This window comes from Alligator mississippiensis, chromosome 1, assembly GCF_030867095.1.
Source record: "Alligator mississippiensis isolate rAllMis1 chromosome 1, rAllMis1, whole genome shotgun sequence".
In the NCBI taxonomy this organism is placed as follows: Eukaryota; Metazoa; Chordata; order Crocodylia; family Alligatoridae; genus Alligator; species Alligator mississippiensis.
Window position 1 is genome coordinate 14,174,502 of NC_081824.1, and position 13,753 is coordinate 14,188,254.

Consider the following 13,753-nt stretch of genomic DNA (forward strand, 5'->3'; position numbering starts at 1 on the left):
AAACCTGGAGTTATTCAATGTCAAAATAAATAGGTAGGTGTTTCTCATGCAGATGAGTCGTTAGGCTTGGGTGGACTTTTGCTGTGCTTACAGAAATATGAAGCCAGTATGGTGATGCCAGCTCTGCTTTTCTGTTGTAGGCTTTGGGGGCAGAATCTTACTTATTTCCAGTCTCCGGCAAACAGGAGTAAATAGGATGAAATTAGGCATATACTTAGGTGATGCATTTAACTGACTCCTTTGTTCTTGAAAAGCAAAATGGGCACTGACATCTCAGGTCTCTTTTTTTTCTTTTTTCTGTAACACACTCATGCAAATCCAAAAGAACTTTGGTTGAACAAAAGTGGAGGCACACATTCATTCAATAGTGCAACAGGTACTGAACCCAGCAATTGCACATGGCAGAACACGTGATTTTAAGATCAGAGATCATGATCCTAGACTCCCTCTGCATCAGTAAGTTGAAAGCCAGGTGATCGCAGAACTGGTATAGTCCTGAATCATGCATGGGCAGGCAGCTGATTTTTTTTTTTGTTGTTCCCAGCCCCAGGACTACACTGGAGTTTGAGATGCCATTGCAATCTAGGCTTGGGACTGGAAATGAGCTGATTATTGGTCTTAGCCCTGGGACCACACCAGAGTCCATTCCAGACCTATGCACTGGAATGTTAGAAACCTGCATGTGAAGGCCAGCTGTGCACCCTTTTTACTATACTGGCATTCTGAGATACTGGGATCTGAGAGAAGGTTCCCTGATTCTGGGTCCTCATGGGCTGGGGATGTCAGAGAACTGTGTTCAGCTGGGCTGGGGAGCCTCAGATTGGGGAACCTTTCATAGATTCCTAGATGTTTGGGTTGGAAGGGACCTCAGTAAATCATTGTGTCCAACACCTTTCCTTGGGCAGGAAAGACTGTTGGGGTCAAGCGATCCCAGTCAGGTGAGTGTCCAGCCTCCTCTTAAAGACCCCCAAGGTAGGGGAGAGCACCACCTCCCTTGGAAGCCCATTCCAGATTCTGGCAACCCTTACCATAAAGAAGTGCTCCCTCATATGTAATCTAAATCTGCTGTCAGTCAGTTTATGGCCGTTGTTCCTAGTTACTCCAGGGGGTGCCCTGGTAAACAGGGCATCTCCTATTCCATGCTGTCCCCCCGATGAATTTGTAGGTGGCTGCAAGATCACCTCTCAGCCTTCTCTTGCGAAGGCTGAAGAGATCCAGGGCCCTCAGTCTCTCCTCTTAGGGCTTTGCTTGCAGGCCTCTAACCATATGAGTACCCCTCCTCTGAACCCTCTTGAGGTTGTCCACAACCCTCTTGATGTACGGCATCCAAAACTGGATGCAGCACTCCAACTGTGGCCTAACCAATGCCGCGTATAGGGGAAGTATCACTTCCCTGGACCTGTTTGTTATGCACCTGCTAATGCATGATAAAGTGCGTTTAGCTTTACTGATCATTTCGTCACATTGATGACTCGTGTTCATTTTGGAGTCTACTGTGACTCTGAGATCCCTTTCTGCTTCTGTGCTTCAAAGGTCCTCCCCCAGACTGTAAGTGTGTTGGTGATTTCTTCTCCCTAAGTGCAGCACTTTGTACTTGTCTTTGTTGAACTGCATCCTATTCTGTTCTGACTACTTTTCCAACCTGTCCAGATCCAACTGGATTCATTCTCTACCCCCAAGTGTGTTAACCTTACCCTAATTTGGTATCATCTGCAAATGATGGACAGATGTGCTCTCCATCTGTCCATTTGGACAGAGTGCTCTCCACGCCCTCAACCAAGTCCTTGAACAGTGCAGGTCCAAGGATTGAGCCTTGTGGGACTCCACTGCCCATATCTTTCCAGGCTGATACCAACCTGTCCACCACCACTCTCTGGGTGCGACCCCTAAGCCAATTTGCCACCCACCTGACCATGTAATCATCTATGTCACAGCTGCTCAGCTTATTTATGAGAATAGGATGAGATTCCGTATCAAAGGCCTTCTTAAAATCCAAGTAAATGACATCTACCTTAACTCCTGCGTCTAAGCATTTTGTGACCTGGTCATAAAAAGAAACAAGGTTAGTCATGCAGGATCTACCTACTATGAATCTGTGCTGGTTGCCCTTCAGCATTATTTTTCCCACTGCACACCCACAAATGTGATCCTTACTTTTTCAAAGGTTTTCCCACAGATAGAGGTGTGACTAACAGGTCTGTAGTTAGCCAGATTCTCCTTCCTCCCCTCCTTGAAAATAGGGACCACATTGGCCCTTTTCCAGTCCTCTGGGACCTGACCTGAGCACCAAGAGTGCTCAAACAGCCGTGCCAGTGGCTCTGCTATGACACTGGCCAATTCCTTCAGCACCCTTGAAATAAAGAGCATCCGGGCATGCTGGCTTAAACACATCCAGTCCGTCCAAGTGTCTCTTCATCAAGGTGATGCTACCAGTTGGTGGGCTGGTGTCCCTTTTGTGCCTGTCTCTGATCCAGTTGGGAGATTTTGTCCTGATCCGTGTTCAGGAATACAGAAGCAAAAAATGTGGCTTTGCATTCTGACCCACAATACCTCAATTTGCCTCTCCTCTGATCCCATCTTGATTATGGAAGATGTTGCTCCTTCACGTAGAGAGCCACATCTCCCCCTTTTCTCTCTACTCCATCTCATCTGTACAGCATATAGCCCTCAATGCTTACTGCTCCATCATGGGTAGGGTCCCACCAGGTTTCATTTAACCCAACTAAATCAAACTTCTTGTTTGCAAGCAGGAGTGTGAGTTCCTCCTGCTTGTTCCCCGTGTTCCTAGCATTAGTGTAGAGACATTTGAGCCCCCTGATGGGTGCCCTTGGTACCCCCTGTCCTGATGCCCATTGGGCTTCTTAGTACTTACTTGGGCTATTCCAGCATATGGCTCGTGGTTTGTTGATCATAGGTTCTCACTGTGTGCATCCCCATTCCCTGACAAACCTAGTTGAAAGCTCTGCATAGGAAATCAGCCAACCTGGAAGAGAACAGACTCTTACCTTTTGAAGAAAGATGAAGGCCATCATATTCCGTGTCGGGTTGCAGGCAGCCCTGCAACTCCACAGGACCCAACACCCCAGCCCAGCTAACAAGTTTCTCTCCACTCGACACGCTGAAAACAGGGTGCAGCCTCTGGACACGAAGAGCTGTCAACCAAGCCCTGCCATGTGTCCAATTTAAGGCATGATGGAAACCAGCCATAAACATATTCCATAAAATGTGCAAAGGTTTTGTGGCTGATTTTCCATTTTGTTGAGCCACTAATTGCCTGAACTTGTGGCAGGGTTACTGTTTATGACATGATTAACAGGTAAACTGCATCTTAATTGCATAGAGCCGTAGCAGTACAATTGCATGGTAACTTGAAAGTTTTTTTTTAAATTTTACGTATTGTTATTATCTGGTAACTGTTAACTTTTCTTGCTGGTCTTCTCATGCCTATACACTTCTATTCTTGACGTAGTGTTTTGGCTCTGACAAGCACATTAGTGTAGATAGCAAAATATTGCATAAGCCATAGAGCAACTTAAAAAAAATATGGAAGCTGCTTATGTTAATTCTTAGAAGGTGATTCTAGGGTCCTTATCCCAGAATATCACCACTCGGGTTTCTTGTCAAAAAGTAAACACAAGATTCATAGATTCATAGATGTTAGGGTCGGAAGGGACCTCAATAGATCATCAAGTCCGACCCCCTGCATAAGCAGGAAAGAGTGCTGGGTCTAAATGACCCCAGCTAGATACTCGTCTAACCTCCTCTTGAAGACCCCCAGGGTAGGGGAGAGCACCACCTCCCTTGGGAGCCCGTTCCAGACCTTGGCCACTCGAACTGTGAAGAAGTTCTTCCTAATGTCCAGTCTAAATCTGCTCCCTGCTAGCTTGTGGCCATTGTTTCTTGTAACCCCCGGGGGCGCCTTGGTGAATAAATCCTCACCAATTCCCTTCTGTGCCCCCGTGATGAACTTATAGGCAGCCACAAGGTCGCCTCTCAACCTTCTCTTGCGGAGGCTGAAAAGGTCCAGTTTCTCTAGTCTCTCCTCGTAGGGCCTGGTCTGCAGGCCCTTGACCATACGAGTTGCCCTTCGCTGTACCCTCTCCAGGTTATCCGCATCCTTCTTGAAGTGTGGCGCCCAGAATTGCACGCAGTACTCCAACTGCGGTCTGACCAACGCCCTATAGAGGGGAAGTATCACCTCCCTGGACCTATTTGTCATGCATCTGCTGATGCACGATAAAGTGCCATTGGCTTTTCTGATGGCTTCGTCACACTGCCGGCTCATGTTCAACTTGGAGTCCACTAGGACTCCAAGATCCCTTTCCACCTCTGTGCCACCCAGCAGGTCATTCCCTAGGCTGTAGGTGTGCTGGACATTTTTCCTCCCTAGGTGCAGCACTTTGCATTTCTCCTTGCTGAACTGCATCCTGTTGTTTTCTGCCCACTTCTCCAGCCTATCCAGGTCTGCCTGCAGCTGTTCCCTGCCCTCCGGCGTGTCCACTTCTCCCCATAGCTTTGTGATATATAAGCTATAATCAAAATAATTGGTCACAACTCTCTTAGTGTTTGTTTTTAGCAACATTTTCAAATACCAGACTTTAGTAATATTACCAAATTTAATTAGAATGATGTACTTTTCCTGCAATCCTATTATTGACTGATTGAGTTTCAATATGCTATCTAATGTATGTAAAAAATACTTGTAGTCAGACAGCTTTTACCTCTGCTACTGAACCTCATTGGCTTGTTTACAGGTGATGTAAATATTTGTAACTCATCCTGATTCCTGATCTAATAGACTGCTAAAAGACGTGGGGGAAAAATATTCAGCTTGGCACGACCCCGCACTCAGCACAGCATAGCATATGCCCAGAAGAGGCATTGTGTTAGTCTGACCTGGGGAGCTGGGTTGAACTAACATGCTTCCTTTTCTGGTACAGCATTGGGGAGTTTCAAAGGGGTTTTTTTTTTTGGTTTTTTCCACGTCTGTCAGTGCCCATAGAGACTATTAGAAAATCTTTAACAAAGAAACACCTTTCAGTATTAATTCCTTATAATTGTATTTTTAGATCCAGTTTGAAAAATACTGAAACCAGTGTGAAAAAATGGAATGTTGTATTGTAGCATCAAGATTGCTAATTGATGGCCTAGATCCCACCCTTCATATGTAGAAGGTGGAATCATTCTGAATCCATAAGTAGGGTTTTGAATCAGATTTGTTTCAGTCCTCCTACAGACTGCTGTATACACATGCTGTGGTCTTTAATGTGGCTTGGTTCAGAAGTCCATTTTCTGTTGTGCAGCTTTAATGATCAGGGGCATCAGTGGTAACTTTAACCCATTTTTCTTTGTGGAGTAGTTAGAAAGAAACCAGCCAGATTCTGTAAGTCGACGTTGAATTCTGAAACTGATCAGTTATCTACAACACCATCTCCCCTATCAAATTTGTTTCTTTCAGATAATGTTGTAGCCATGGTGGTTGAGAAATTATGCAAGAGGCTATACTTCAGTTTACTTAAAATATTTTAAACCTCTGAATTCAAAGTATTTAGGCTTCCTGATTTAATTTGTTCTTTTCTCTTTCCTTGAATATAAGCAAACACAACGGTTCAGTTTTAGTTAATTTTTGGGTTCTCGCGCTTTGAGGTTTGTTTAAAAAAAACCCCATAGTCATTCATGACTTTAAAGCTGAAATTATAGAAAGAAACTATTTCTTTTAATTTTACCAAAAAAAAAAAGTTTCTGGTAATATTTGATCTAATAGTCCTTTCTCATCTTACCTGGTTATAGTATAGATGGTGTTAAAATGGTGTTTTATACTTATTGTCAATATTAAATGAGTACGATAAGAAAATAGCTTTGGGGCTTCTCTTCCTCATTTTTTTCTTCTGCAGATTAGAATTATGTGTGCTGACCTCCTTTGTCAGCCACTTTTGAGGTGAAAAGTGCAATGTATGGGCGTTTATACATGTGCTCTGGAAGGAGAGAGAGGGTGGGCATTTTAATTATAGAGAGGCTCCAAGAGCTGGTCTAATTAAAGTGCCTCGAATGTCTTGTGTATCAGCATCCCTACGCTGAAAAAATGGCAGCTGAAGCTCTTCAGCACGGGGCTGCTAATGCACGAGACACTGGAGTGTGCTGGAGCATGGTAATTACCACGCTCCAGCAAACTCGATGAATCCTGTCTACTCTGATGCACTGTAAATACAGTGGGTCAGAGAGCAGCCTCGCTGCATGTATATAGGCGCCCTATGAGTTATGTACTGTTTGCCTGTATGTAAGCCAATGAGCAGATAGCAGTCTCTCGTTTTGTAAAAGATGCTACTATTTTTCATCTTTTTTTTTTTTTTTTTTTTTTTTTTTGCAGAAGCCAAAGAAACCACCACCTCCTGTTAAAGGCCCAGGTATATAAAAGCTGTGTCATTATAAAAGTACAAACTTAAAGCATAAGACCCAGTATGATGGGCTATTGTAGAAGTTTCTCTCAGACATGGATAACTGAGAAATAATGTGTTTGCACACTTTTTTTAAAAGGAGTGTATTCTAATTTTACTGTACCTACATAAACATGGGTGATGGATACGGTGCATTCAGAATGCTGTGCTGATTACAAAAGGTTTTATTGGGATGAGGTTTTGAAACTACTTTCCAAACTAAAATATCGCTTTGCATTTATGATTAATACAACCACTTTAAATGAACAGTAACTAATAACACATTCCATATCCTACTGTTCCTCTTGTTCAGCTCACAGCTGACTAAACCTCATTCCTGTCCTAACTTAGAAATATTGTAATACTTACCTACATTTTTCTGATTTTAAATAAATGCCTATAAACTTCACTGAGTTTCTTGGATGGAAAAGATCATATAAATACAGATAATTGTATATTTTTAGAGAATGACTAAGATAATTATACCTGTTTATAAAAATGGCTCTTGTTTCTTTTTTTTCTTTTTTTTTATTCAGCTCCAAAGCCTGACCTTCCAACTGGAGAGAAGAAATTCATTTCTCATAGGTCTGAAGAAAAAGGTAAGACCAGTTTTCTTCTTTGCAAAATTAAACTGAAGTTGTTTCAATGAATGATATAATATTTAGTTTTCCCCTGTGTTTTCTCTGAACCTTAGTTACTTCTAAGACATTTTTTAGGCTTGGAAATATGAGTATCTGTTACAACTTTTTATAGCTGCATTATCCACTTGGTTCAATGCAATTTTATAATAAGTATGAATTTGTAATTATGAACTGTAGTATTCATATATTTAAATAAACTTCATGAAAATTTCAGCTGATCTTACATAGAATGTTTCAATCAAAAATGTGAATGGATTCGTACCATTTCTTCTGTAACTATAGACATAGTACTCTTACGACAATGTTCTAGCGTTATTAATTTGTAGAGGGGCTATTATGAATTCTAGACTTCTAGAAATAACGTTTTACTGTTAATGAATGTCTTATCTTTTCAGTCCCCTCTCCCTTTTAAACTCTGACCATATTTCATTTGCATTTAACTACTGAAAATTGTGCTCACTTATTAACTTGACATTTCAAACAATATTTAATAGTCCAGACCAAATATAATACACTTTTGAAAGGCTTAGTTTTGCACACATAAATAAGGAAAGAATGGCTCATAGTTAGGTTGCTTACCATGACAGATAGAAATGGCAATGTCTCAGGTTCCTTTAAATCTACTTCCCGAAAGTAGCTTGAAAGAAGAAATGCTAATAGCATAACAGCCTGACCATCTTTATAATAGTAATCTTTTTGCGCAAATAATAAAACATGGCTTTTGAATGTAGTCCGGACATGGTTTTGAAATGCATGTGTAGAAGGAAACATGCTTTGTTTTCTTTCTGTCTTGCATTGTTTTTATGATATAGTTTAACAGATATATTCTTGAGTATTCCACGTGCGTTAAAGTTAGCCATCTTGCTTCTGGCTATTATTGTATTCATTTATTTGATTTTTTTTTTTATGCTGTTCTCCCCAAAATAGGCTCAGAGTGGCTTACAGTAAAAACAGGTAAAATAATAAAACATTAAAACAGTACCCCAAAGAATACCCGGAACTTAACCCACTTCCTAAAAGCCTGCCTAAATGAAAGTCTTACAAAAGTGCTATTACAGAACAAATTATTTTTCTTCCTGGAGGATGAGAGTCTGCCTAAATTGAAGCAAAAGGAGAGGCTAGGGCTGAATTTGATTCATTGCTTGTTTAAAGTAAATCTGAATCAATATGTGATATAATTTTAGGTTGAATCTATTAATAGCTATAATATTAATTTTAACATTTATTGTCCAATAGTGACAGAGGAATATTCCAGGAAACAAATTAAACTGAACATCTTTAAAATTTTGGGGAACTTAAATCCTGCATTTTAAAAGTAAAGCAGAGTGCCATACCTTTGATTAATAAAGAATAAAATAGGTGAAATTCTTTGCCTATATTTAGCCAGGTGTTATCTAAATCATCATAATGGTCACCTTTTGGCTTTTAAAAGTCTGTTTATTTCAGTAGAAATAGTCTTTTGCTGCTGAAAAAAATGTAAGTACTTACTGTGGAATATTAAATTGTCATGAAATAAACTCTATTATTGGGCTAATACAGGTATTGAACTGTAAACTGTATTATCAAAAGAACACACGAGACAACCTAACTGAACGGGAATAGATTAACAGAGACTAAAAGCACCACCACTTCAGTGAAATGAGGAAGTGAGTCCCCATTACCTGTCCCATTGCCTGACAAAGGGTGTTTGTTTGTGTCCGAAAGCTTGTAAAGAACTTTTTTCCAACTATTTAATAAAAGTCTAATAACAGATATCGCATCTACCCAAAGAACCTTGCCTACTTCAGTGAAATGGCACTCAGTACATTGTTTATCTATGGTAATTTTTTGCCCTTCGTAAATGTCATCAGTATTCCTTTCCATTACGTAGCAGTTATTTTTAGCCAGCCTTTATTTTTTTTTCATTTTAAATTTAAGAATGCCAAAATGACCGTTAGAGCATAGACTGCCGTGTCCTACAACATTGTCTGAATCCTGTGTTGAGGTGACCTGTAATAAAGAAAATCAATTTGAAATATTAAAGCTATTTGATGAGAAAATACATATCAAATTTGATTGTAAAAAAAAATCAGATTATCATGTTAATTGAGAATTATCACCCAACTACTTTGAACGCTTTGTTTTTAGTAGCCCTTGAATAACAATTATAACACAAGAAATTATTATTGTTTAGCACCACCATGTGGCTAAACTGTTTAGTGTCCTATTATATCAATATTACCACTCAGTATGAAAAAAGCAGTGATGGAGACAAGATGCTAGTAAACTGCATCTTTCCACTGTAGTATCACAAGTCTTTGGAAATTAAATTAAGCAGGATTTGTAGTGAATTCCCGCTTCGGAGACTTTACCCAGGTTCTTCACGGTCTTTGTTTATCTTCATAATGCTGTTGCAGATGTGGCATTGTTATCTGCTTTCTCCAGACAGAGAACTGAGGTCAGGGAGTCAAAGTGAATTGTCCAGGCTGATGCAGGAAATCTCTGAATTGAACCATTGTTTCCTGTGCCCAAGGCAAATGCCCCAATTCCTGGAACACCTCTCCTGAAATATGCTATGTAGGGTTTGATTCTGTGACTAGTTACATACAAACCAAAAAACCCCCCATTTTATTGTTCTGCGAAGCATGTCTGTTAGGGTATTCAGAACCCAGTTTTAATTCTGTCTGCCTAAGGGCTTCAGTAAATCACTTAAATTATGTGTATGCCGCTTTGCCATGCTCTTCAGCATGCTGCAGAATAGCGTGTGTCATGCCTGGAAATGAGGCAGAGCTTGGAGGGCACTGTCTGCTGTTGCTGTATGCCAGAGGGGTTGTCCCTGGCATGGTGTCACCACTTCATATGCCCGTTTGGTGTACGCAGACCTAAAACACGTGGACAGTGGAAGTTTAGTTGTCCTTTTAAGTTTTTCACACGTGTTTGTATCCAACTAGTGCCATTTCATGTGCGTGTGTGTGAATTTAGGGTCCTTATTCCAAAAAACTTAAGCCTAAATTCAAACAGAAGCCATCCTCCACAGATTACTTCTACTGTACTTTGCTGACGACATGAAAAAATACAGATAGGCATAAGGGCAGAAATGAGGAATAATTGGATAGGATAGATGCTAGAGGTAAAAAGGATATTTTCCTCTCCACATGTCCCTGCATCTGCTGTCATCTGCAATGCAGTAATTGATTTTGTACAGAGTTTCTTACTGTTGATTCATGTTAGTTGCTGTTGACCCACTATTACCAAAAATGTTGATGAAGACATTTCTTTAATGTTTATGTTCAGGTATATAATTTTGCATGTGTAGATTAGAAACATGAGTGCCTCAGAGATGCAGTGTAAAGTCTTCTGAATGTCTCCCGCTGCTCGCAAGCAGCCATTTGTGATGAAATGCTAGTCGAAATTAGAGGTTACTCTAAATGTCTGTTAAACATTATCCTGATGCCTTATTTTGACAGATGACAAAGCAGCTGTGGAACAGAAGCCTTCTAAGCCAGTAGCTCCCCAAGTACCACCCAAGAAACCTATTCCTCCAGGCAAATCTAATAACTTACTGAGAGCAGGGATTTTACATCCGAAACGACCAGATAAACCAGTGTTGCCACCTCTTGTGTCCAAGTCAGTATATTTTCCTTTATTTTTAAGCACATATAGTGAATAGATTTAATTGACTTTCTTTATCTTCTTTCTCTATTGTTAGAAAGGGTGAAATTAGAAAGATAAATATAGTCAAAAGTCTATTATGAACATTTTTACCAAAAGGTTTTGAGGGGTGGGAGCTTTAAAACTTACCTCCGAATAACTTTCAAGCGCAGAAATAATTTAAAGGTGCTATTCAGTGCTCTTTTCTCTTGTTGCATTGTAGCGTTGTTTTGTGATATACCCTTTTTTTTTCCCCCTTGGGCAAAGGGTTTCAGTTAGTTTATACAGAGTGCTTTGGCCCAGAGTATCAAAGAGAAGTAAACATATTAAGATACAAGTAGTTCTCTTGATACAAAGATATGGGCAAACAAACTAGTTGCCACAGGGCAAACTAGGGCATGAACTTTACAGCATGTCATTTGGTCTGTGATAACTGTGCCTATGAGGGTCTTACTCTCACAGCAAATGTCGTAGGTTATTGCTCAATGGAAGTGGTACAAGACATTTGATAGTCACCATAGGGTAAGATTGTGCCCTTGGATAGTTATCGCAGAATAGCTAACATGCTGTAAAATCACACCCTACGTTGCCTTGTGGCAACTTGTTCATACCTTTTCATATGTATCCAAGTCTAAAAACCAATCTGAAAAAAATGTTGAAACTGGGTTTTCAAAAACTAGAGTATTCTACTGAAAATTGTCCCTTTTTGCTTGTAATCCTCAACACGTTTTAATTACGTTATGTTGTGTTTAGACTGGACCTCATTTTGTCATTACAGACCTAATGGGGATGTGGTTTCCCTTCGACCGAAGTCTGACATTGAGCCAGTACTGAAGCCAAAGTTAGATTCTGAACAATTGCCGCTTAGACCAAAATCAGTAGAGGTAGATTCAGTTGCAATAAAGAGCTCTAAAGAACCAGGTAAGATTAAAAAAAAAAAAAAATGAACACACTACTAGAGAGTATTTCCAACTCATCCTCTTCTTTTTAGATTGGGATAACCCTCTAAGCATCAGTATAAATTATTAAGAGAATACATATTACACATGTAATTTCTCTCTCGTACAAATAGTATGCTTATAACGTCTAGCTTTTTCAGTCAAAAAAAACTTTTCATCACCAAGCTAACAACACTGAAGTAATTTAAACAAGATAATTTTTTTCCTTACTTGCTTATCATCTGCTCACTTCCTGCTGCTTTGCATCTAAAGTAACTTCTTATATAGGTTAATTAAAATGATATTTACATGTTTTTTACTTAATATCCTTAGTATTCACTACTGGTATTCCAGGATCTAGTTGACACCTTTTGTAGCTTGATGCTTTTTAGCAATTTAAAATTTGGGGACATAGTTGCATTGTGAATTTGAATATTTTATAGTCATGAAAAAGAGCTGTATCTTGTTAAGTACACCTTTATCTTAACCTGACTTACTTTCAGTTCGCCCCCTCTTTAGTGAAAAGTTTTACCACTGGCTAAAACAAAGCACATTTTGGGCAGACACCATGCAAACTTCCCATGCAGTTGCTGTACTAATATTTCTTCAATAACATACCTGATCTCACCCTGTTTGTGCATTGTATTCAGAGGTTGCCAGTTGTACCAAATTGAGTGATAGCCCCTTTTTCTTTTGGGCAGGTATACATTTCTCATTTATTTTGAGAATGTTACATTTTTATTTTATGTGCGATTTTACATTGCTTTTTAATACTGGCCCCTGGATGTAAAACTAATGCATAACACCCTGGGCCACTGCATCTGAAACATGACTTTTCAACACCCTTTCGTCCCCTCCCACACAAGGAACCCATCAGAATTCAAAACTCTTATCACACTTTGAGAGAGGCTTGTGTAGATTTAATTTGTTGCACCAGATGCTCTCATGGAAACTGCCTGAAACAATACTAAAACTATGATTTTGTTCCTGTGATCTTTGTTTTCCTGATGCAGAGGCGCACAGTCACATGTAGGAGAACACTTTATCACAGAACAGCCGCTCGCTTTCTGACCCTGCTATCTTGCATGTTCAAAGGGATTTTACAAAACACCTTCCAAAGATGAGCCTGGGAGCAAAAATTCATAAGCTGGCTGGGCTAAAACCCAAGGATTTAACACTGATACTGATTTAGTGGCATATAATCTACCTGACTCCAGAAAATCTTTCATCGCACTGCAAGTAATAACTCTGTCTTGAAAGGTCCTAGACTTCCCCTAATCATGCTATCATTTCTTCTGTAATTTGCCTGTCTGCTACCCCTGGGAACTCCTCTTCTGCAGTTTCACAGGCCTGCAAACTGTTTTTAATCTTTCACTATGTCTGCTTCTGCCTCTGACCTGAAGAGGAATGCAGTTGATCCAATAAAAGAGATCACCCACTGAAATCCTTGCCTCTGGCGTATTTCCTGGACCCTTACAGCTACATCATTTAATGTATTAAGCATTCTTATTGGCAAAGCTTGTTCTGTACAGAAGAGCCTGAGAACATAATATCAGGATTTGTATCTTAGAGTCCAGCAGGGCTCAATGCAGGTATTGCCTGTCTTTTGTGAAAAGTAGGAACTTCCCCCTACCAGTGATAAAGTGCTTTCATTTTTTTTTTCTGCCTGTAGAGTCATCAGATGATAAACTTCAGGTAGATTGTAATATGCCATGAAGTGTCAGTATCAGTGTTCAGGCCTTATTCAGCGTATGAATTTTTGTTCCTTGCCTTTTTGAAGGTGTTCTATAAATTTCCCTTAACCACTAACATAGTGAGGCCAGAAAGTGTGCGGCTGTTCTGTGAAAAGTGTTCTCATACACATGATTGTGTGTCTGTCTTTTTAATTTTGTTCCTTTGATCATTCATTCTGGTGTGTAGTTTTAGTCCAGTTTCACCGACATTGTTTTAACGAGGGCACAGGGCAGGGCACTGGATAGTGATTGGCAGACAGCAGCTGCTGCGTCAGAAGAAAGATTTGTGGGAGAGGTTGATAATGTCAGGATATGCCTTTTTTTGTTAATCTTTTATGACCCATGTGGTTCCTCTGAGCTTCGAGAAGGTGGTGATA

The 13,753-nt window shown here is 40.0% G+C and overlaps 1 protein-coding gene across 5 annotated transcripts in view; it reads left to right on the top strand.

The window, feature by feature from the left end:
• Positions 1-13,753, top strand: part of CD2AP (CD2 associated protein) — a 123,268-nt gene that overhangs the window by 93,188 nt on the left and 16,327 nt on the right. For all 5 annotated transcript variants that reach the window (XM_059729022.1, XM_059729019.1, XM_019480569.2 and 2 more), the window contains 4 exons: positions 6,368-6,404; positions 6,971-7,033; positions 10,522-10,681; positions 11,484-11,626. In XM_059729022.1, coding sequence (XP_059585005.1) covers positions 6,368-6,404; positions 6,971-7,033; positions 10,522-10,681; positions 11,484-11,626 — 403 coding nt within the window. The remainder of the gene's footprint in view (positions 1-6,367; positions 6,405-6,970; positions 7,034-10,521; positions 10,682-11,483; positions 11,627-13,753) is intronic.